General features: G+C 45.6%; 1 protein-coding gene across 2 annotated transcripts in view; it reads right to left on the minus strand.

Moving 5' to 3' along the window:
* Nucleotides 1-2,320: 2,320 nt before the first annotated feature.
* The window catches only part of SALL1 (spalt like transcription factor 1), a 14,862-nt gene continuing 9,481 nt past the window's right edge, over nucleotides 2,321-7,701 (minus strand). For both annotated transcript variants that reach the window (XM_059481619.1, XM_059481620.1), the window contains exons 2-3: nucleotides 5,173-7,701; nucleotides 2,321-4,126 (exon numbers count right to left, since the gene is read on the minus strand). The exon at nucleotides 5,173-7,701 is cut by the window's right edge and continues 881 nt beyond it. In XM_059481619.1, coding sequence (XP_059337602.1) covers nucleotides 3,686-4,126; nucleotides 5,173-7,701 — 2,970 coding nt within the window. In that variant the 3' untranslated portion in view covers nucleotides 2,321-3,685. The remainder of the gene's footprint in view (nucleotides 4,127-5,172) is intronic.

The following is a 7,701-nucleotide window of genomic DNA, read 5'->3' on the forward strand; positions in this document are numbered from 1 at the left end:
AACCCGCCCCACTGTGCTTTATTTTAATGGATGATAAAATTGTGATGGGCGAGACGAGAGGGAGGGGAAAAAAGGGTGCGGGGGGAAAGAAAACTTTGTTGCTAATGAGAAAAATGAGGCCGCGAAAACAAAACCGTAAAGAAAAAAAAATCTACTCTTGAATAAGGATTAATTCAGTGTCTGTGAATAAGAAACGCCGCGCTGGGTAATTGCAGCGAGGTAGCGCGGCTCCCAGCTGCGAGGCGATGCGGGCACCTTTGTGCGCTTGCCAGGACAGCTCTGGGGAGAGGTAACTTCCCCCGGTCCCCACGGTCTTGTGTCGAGTAACGGGAAATTTAAAATTCCCCGTTTCCAGAGCACGTTATTCCCCCCACCTTCTCCCTCCCCCGCTTCCCCTCGCAGGAGGCCAGCCGGGCGCTCCGAGTGACGGGGCGGGGAGCCCCGAGCCTGCGGGCGCAGGGACGATGCTCCCGGCCGCTGCAGCGGGCTGGCCCCAGGCCGGATCGGGGCTGGCCGGAGAAAGGGAACGGGAGGCTCCTGAGCAGCTCGGGGACAACGGCCCGGCACCTTCCGCGCAGCGGGCGGCTCAGCCCGGGCACCCACGGCTCAGCCCGGGCAGCCATCCCTCGGCCCGGGCACCCACGGCTCAGCCCGGGCAGCCATCCCTCGGCCCGGCACAGCCCGGGCACCCATGGCTCAGACCAGGACAGCCCGGGCACTCTCCCTCAGCCCGGCACAGAGGGATGGAGGCGCGGGCCGCTCCTCCGGCCAGCACCCACCTCTGCCGACGGCAGCGCGGAGCGAAGCAGAGCACGGCGGGGCAGCGCCCCGGCTCACCGGGAACCCCGCCCGGCCGGGCTCAGGGCCGGGAGGCTGTCCCGGGGAGCCGCCAGCACCGCAGCGAAACGCTTCGGAAGGGCCGGGGCACAGAAGGGGCTGTCACCCGGCAGTGCGGGGGCTGGGGCAGCGCATCCCCTCAGGCAGCCGCCCCTCCTTGGTGCCAGCCGCCCCTCAGCCGAGCGCGGTGTGCGCTGTGCGCGCAGGGCCCCCTCACGGAACGGGCCGGGGGGACTCCCCAAGGTACGAGAAAGAAAATCGCTCCTTTTTTTTTTTTTTTTTTTTTTTCCCTGGCATTGTTTGTTTGTTTTTGAGTCCCCGGTTGTGCCAAGCACGAACGTTACCCACCGGCAGGAGCGTCCGGTGCCCGGGACGGTTCGCGAGTGCGGGGCCCGCCCGCCCCGGGCGCGGCTCCTCGGCACATACAGACTCCGCTTCCCGTGGGAAGAGGCTCCGGGGCTGAAGTTAAAGGCGCTCATGAAACTCAAGCCGCGGAGAGGAAACCCTCCTGGAGCGCTGGGGGCTGCTAACCCTTCCCTGGCAACTTCTCTGTTGCACAAATCTCGACTCAGTTTAAAAGGAGAATTAGTTAGTATTTCATTGATAAAATCATCAAAATCCTTTTAATTTACCTTTTTCTGAGACCAAAAGGTGACTTAAAATTCTTAAATATTCACATTGACAAGCCAGCTGGCTCTAGCGTACAACTTACATGTTAACAAAAATGCATATCATGTACCAGGTGAATCATCACATTCGAACAGGAAAAGTCCCAAAGACATGAAGTCCAAGAGGTATCCAGGCTACAGCGTTAATATGCAGGATTCATAATCATAGGAAGGGGAAAACTCCTCAAGAAAAGTATTTCTCACCCCAGCTCTTCAGTTGTAAATCCTCTCTACTGCCCGATTTGCAACTCAGGCTATGAGAAGAGCTAAGTCATCACTTCTTGTTTAAAAAGGTGGGCAACTCCCCCCACAGTGATCCTGAAAATAATCCTGTAACACAAAACACCTGAATTTTGGAATTGTTTAAAAAAAAAAAATAGTCACATGGACACAGAATTGGCTATGCCTGTTGGTGGTTTTGAAGGCATAATTTGAAGGCAGCCAATCTGATTTCTTTTTCATAAATTGTAATGTAAAGAGATGAAGCTCTACTGGGTGAAAATATTGGACTGAATTATGTTTGACAAACTCCCATTGAGGTTAATGATCATGGCAGGTTTTTAAGGGAAGCCAAATCATGTGCAAGGCCAAAGCAATTAGTTTCGTTTGGTATGTTTTTTTACAATCAAGTTATAAACCCCACAGAGTATATGGAGGCTTGCAAGTGGACATCTTAACACAGGTATAGCAGCGTAAGCATGCCACAAACATACAATCTCATAAAATAAAATTAATATCAAATATAAAGCATTTGAACCAAATCAAGCCTTAAATGTAATAAATTATTTCCTTCAAAGGAAACTTACCTAGGCTCAATAAGGTCTTTGCTAGCAGCATTTTTTTTAATAAACAAATTAAAAATGCCAAAATATCTACAATTTTATGAGAAGGAGGAGTTGAATAGTTAAGGAGAAATTTCTCACTATTAGGGGGTATGAAAAATATACTAGCAATTAATATGCAATACATATATGTATACCCATACTTACAGATATAAACACGCACATACAACCTCAACAGTTCATGTTAACCAAGGGAAAGGCTAAATAATACAAAGTGATTACTAAATACAAGTACACTTTAAAAACACAGAGACAGCGAATTTTTTATCTGTTGCAAAAATGTATTTGATTACTCGAGTAAAATTACAGTATCTCTGCTGTTAGTAAGTATTAAATGTTAAAGAAACTGGACCTCTTTTCCTTTCAACTTTCCGAGAAAGTGCATGTAACAGTCCAAGGTTCCCCTGTCCCCCCCAATGCCTAATACAAAATAAACAAACACTATACTTGTTCCCTTGGTCAAGGAGTAGGGCTTGGTCTTGTAAGGAACGTATGTACATTTTAATGAAAGTGATGTCTTATGGTATATACAGGAGCATCTACAGTTGTCCACGGAAGTTGTTCAAGATGCCATACTTAGCAGCATTGTGAAAGTCCAGCACATTTTCTATAATGAATATACCTACAAGGCAAAATGTTACGTCTCAGTTTCAACTACCAAAACAACACTTCAGTATCTTCTCTAATAATCCGCGTGCTTATTACTGTACAGAAATGTATTAACATTTAAGACGACTCAAGTAAAAAGCACAATACAAATAACAGTTCAAAACAGAAAATGTTAAACCTACAAAAATTAAAGCGGTTTTAATTTTATAATAAAAATCAAAAACTGAGCTGTGTAAAGGACCCACACTGTTCAGTCTATATTCTCTCAGTCTTTTTCTTAATTCTGTCTGGAAAAATTAGACAATGTGTTTGCTGATAAAGTTTCCAGCAGGATCAAAGTGTACATTTATATACAGATTTTTATTAGAGATCTAATGCATCACTGAGGCATCGCATCAATACCAGAGTTCATGTTAAACTGGATATAGAAAATAAGTTAATGCCAGAATAAGATCACCTAGCAGAACAGACTTGCAACTGCCATAAATGTTACAGCAAGTTTACAGCACTCTAGTCGATTAGTATTTAGTTCAAAATACGGGAGACCAAAGTTAATGCTTGCATTTGTTTGCAAAGCAAGGTTATATCACTAATAAATAAGCTCTCTTAGAACTCTAGAAGTAGAACATGGTACAAAACAAAGTCTTTGTAATGTTGTAGCCTGCAGCTTGAAAAAAGCAACCCTAGGTTGCACTATTTGCAGGAATGTTATTTACGGCGTTCTTTTTCCTAATTTGTTACAATTTCTTTGTTGTCCTCCACGAAACGTGTGAAACGGAAGTTAGTCCCATTTTCATTGCTCGCCATTTTCTCCAGACCAGCTAGAGGTGCGTTGGGTTCTGAATTCTGGAGCTTCTCCAGGCTTCCTGTCAAGCCACTGATGGGAGAGCTGCCACCGTTGCCCAGACCCCCCGGTGCTGGAGGGATGCCTCCATTCTGGATGACCGAGATCTCGTTGGTCTTCATGGCCAAGCCATTGGAGAGTGCAGCTGCATACTGGTTCCAGAAGCTGGACGGGTCTCCATTCCCTGACCGTGCAGCCAAATCCTTCTGAAACATTTCTGGGAACTTCACAGGATTGCCTCCTAGGAATGTCATGGGGCCATCTACAGAAAGTCGTCTGCCTCGTCTTGCAGGAGTACTGTTCCACATGTGAGTGCCCATGTGAACCTGGGAAGAAAGAAAGGAAGAAAGAAACAAAAAAAAAAAAAAAAAATAGAGGTTGACAGGAATTTCAAACTTATTTCGATCAGAGGGAAAGCAGGAGTCCATGAACATGTCCAGTCTTGTTACACAATGTATGGCATTAAAGAGAGAGAACACAGGGCTCTGGAATAATACACTACTTCTAGGTTAGCCCATCACCATTACCCAGAATAACCTGTTCTCCTGCTGATCAATGCATTGCTTCTTACTCTTTTTTTTTTATTACATGTATTTAGTTTATAATGACTTTGCATTATTCTGTCAATTGCGGCTTTCAAGTCTAGAATTGCTATGTCCACTTTCATTGCAATGGTAAGTATTGTATTTGACACCCTTTACCCTATAAACGTCCTTTTCAGACAGGCAGAAAGTATCCTTTACTGACTGCTCATCAGAGGGCCTCGTGCATAGACAGAATGGCCTGAAAGTAATTATTCATCTCACATTACTGGCAGCAACCTCTAGAGAAATACTCTGTCAACAGAAAAATGTACACAGTAAAGTGCTCAACTGGTGTTCTAAAACTTGAGTATATTTGCTTTTTCAAACACATATCAGTAGGAAATGTTAGTTATATAATCAATTAAAGGAATGCCCATTATTTCCAGAATTATGTTAATAGTTTTTTTTAAACACTCATCTTACATGATAGTTATGAAAAACATCACATTCAACAGCCTTTCACTTTTTGAAGAGGTGTGTGAGTTACAAAATGCATTTCCCTGTTAATTAATACTCCTTACCATCATTTGGCTGTTCTGTTTCACACTCTGCATAGACAGGCCTTGCTGGTAGATGAATTTTAATTAAATCAAAACAGCTCATGCCTCAGACTTGCTGCCAACACGAGCACTCAACAAGAGGCCATCTAGGTCTACTAGAGCTGACTAAACACACTATCACAGCATAAACACCCAAGGTACCACTGCTGCAACATTAATAGCTGTCAAAAATCAAAAACCCCCAGCAAGGAGAAAATGAAACCGAAGGACAGTAAGAGGAAAAAGTACCTTCAGATTGCCTTTAGTTGTGAATGCTCTTCCACATATAGTGCAGGCAAAAGGTTTCTCACCAGTATGCGTCCTTTCGTGGATCTGCAGAGCACTGGAAGAAGAAAACGTTTTCCCACACGTGTTGCAGTAGTGCTGTTTTGGAGTTCTTCTGGGGAGAGCAGGGAGCAGCACAGGGGACGTGGCAGAGGACAGTGGCCCCGAAGCAACTAGACCAGAGGAGGCTTCTTTGCTGTCCTGAGGAGAGCCATGCACGAAGCCGTTAACCTCGGTCTTTATGAGCGATGACAGGGTGTTAGCAGGCATCACCGAAGAGTTCTGATTGGGGCCGATGCTGGAGTTGGGCTCAAAAAGCTGTGATGGTAGATCTCGCATCTGATGTGTCAACATATGCTGCTTCAAATTACCCTTTGTGGAAAAGCCACGATTGCAAACTGTGCAAATAAATGGTCTCTCTTTGGTATGACTTCTGTAATGAATGTCCAAGGCACTCTGACAAGCAAATGTTTTGCCACAAATGTCACATGCGGTGTTTTTAAATTTACCTCTATCTCTGAAAGGAAAGAGCATACTCAGGGACTCTTCTTTAATCATTTTATCAGTGTTACTAGACGTCAAGTCCAAAGCACCACTGTTAGCAGGGGTTGGAGACAAACCGTTGGCAAACTCACTTGGTAAAGCTCTTAATGGTTTCTCTTCAATACTTGGTGACTTGTGGTAATCATTAGTGCTGTTGGATGGGGACAAGGCCTGCATGGAAGAGGTAGACTCTGAGACAGCAGGGCTTCCAGCACTTTGGCTTTCCATATCACCACCGACAGATGACGAATCGTTAGTTAAAACGTCCCCTTCCACTGACCCATTTTCTACTGACTTCAGGCTTGCCTGAAGTTGTTCAGCAAGGCCTGCATTGATCATCTTCATCTGATTTTCCAGAGCAGCAATACTTGACATTTCCAGGGGCAGAGGGGAAGAAGACAAGCTGTCTTGTGATGCATCCACAGATTTAGGTGTATCTGGCACGCTGCTGTCAGGACAGTCTTCCATATTCTCATCTGAGAAGTTGTCTATGTCATCAAAATTCTTATCATCAAAAGATCCCGTATCTGATTCCATTGACTCAGGATAGTTTTCTGTCACCGGGGTGTTTGGGATCTGCCCTCCCATGTGCATTCGGATATGCTGCTGTAGCACAACGGCGTTGGTGAATTTTTTCTGGCAGATCGGGCAAGAGTGTTGCACTCTCAGCGGGGGCATGGCACGATGGACACTGTAGTGAGTCTTTAAGTTGCCCTTAGTAGTGAAAGCACGACCACAGATTTTACATTTGAATGGCCTCTCTCCAGTATGGGTGCGATAATGCATTTTCAGTGCGCTCTGGCAACTGAGAACTCGATGGCAAATGATGCACTCGTTAGGATCGGTTGCCTTTTTGTCAATGTTTTCTACAAGCTGCTGCAATTTTGACGTTTCAGATGCTGGCGTTGAATCCAATAGTCCTCCAAATGGAAACTTTGCCTTAAACTGCTCTGACATGAGAGGCATCAGTGGGTTTGTAAAAGTGGCGACACCGCTGGAGCCCGAGTCTGCTGCCGGGGAGCTCACGGAGCTGCTCACGTTAGTGATGGTGCTTGAGTTTTGAGGGTTTTCTTCCGTTTTGCCATTTGAGGTAGGCAATGCACCAGCCTCTACCTCATCAGAAAGTCCATTGGAAATTTTTGATGTGGGGTCAGCTGTTCCCGAGTCACTCTTGACAGAGCAGGGAGGGCTAGCAGAAGGATGGCTAATGGGAATCGGCTGAGGCTCCTCAGTTTTGATGAATGGGGTCAAGCTTGGAATTGTTGGTGGGAGTGGCAGGCCAACAGAAGTTGTTAGGGTGGAGAGGACTGGCTTGCTGTCCAGCCAGCTCGTGACAGGTTTCTCTGGCGGTATAGACATCCCATAAGGAATACCCGTGCTTGTAGGAATATTGTCCAAATGCTCTGGCACTGGGTATGGATTCATTTGAATATGAGGGTATTTTTCTTTGTGACGCTGAAAGTGGACTTTTAAGTTTCCCTTTGTGGAGAACCTGTTTCCACATATGTTGCATTTAAATGGCCTCTCGCCAGTGTGAGAACGCAAATGAATCTGCAAGGCACTGTCACTCCCAAACACTTTAGCACAGAACCTGCATTTATGCTTAAAGAACGCCTCATCTGAATTACTTTTTGCTTCAAATGCAGTTACATTTGGTGGCTTGCTTTTTCTTTGCTGTGCCAAGGCAGTCAAGGAGTTTAAATCCTCTGCAGGTGTTCCAATACTGGACAAGGGACTGGAGAAAACAGAGTTGCTAGGGGTGGGCTGAGGTAGAAGTGGATTAGATGCAGGACTTAATAAACTGCTTATTGCAAAAGCTGGTGAAGATGATGCTGATACTGGTGGGTTGGTGAGCTGTGAGCCACCAAGAGTTGAAGCCACTTTTTCTGAGGACGGTGTTGTAACTGCTGCTGCCAATATGTTAATATTTGGAGAAGAGCCACTATTGGA

This window comes from Ammospiza nelsoni, chromosome 13 (assembly GCF_027579445.1).
Source record: "Ammospiza nelsoni isolate bAmmNel1 chromosome 13, bAmmNel1.pri, whole genome shotgun sequence".
Classification (NCBI taxonomy): domain Eukaryota; kingdom Metazoa; phylum Chordata; class Aves; order Passeriformes; family Passerellidae; genus Ammospiza; species Ammospiza nelsoni.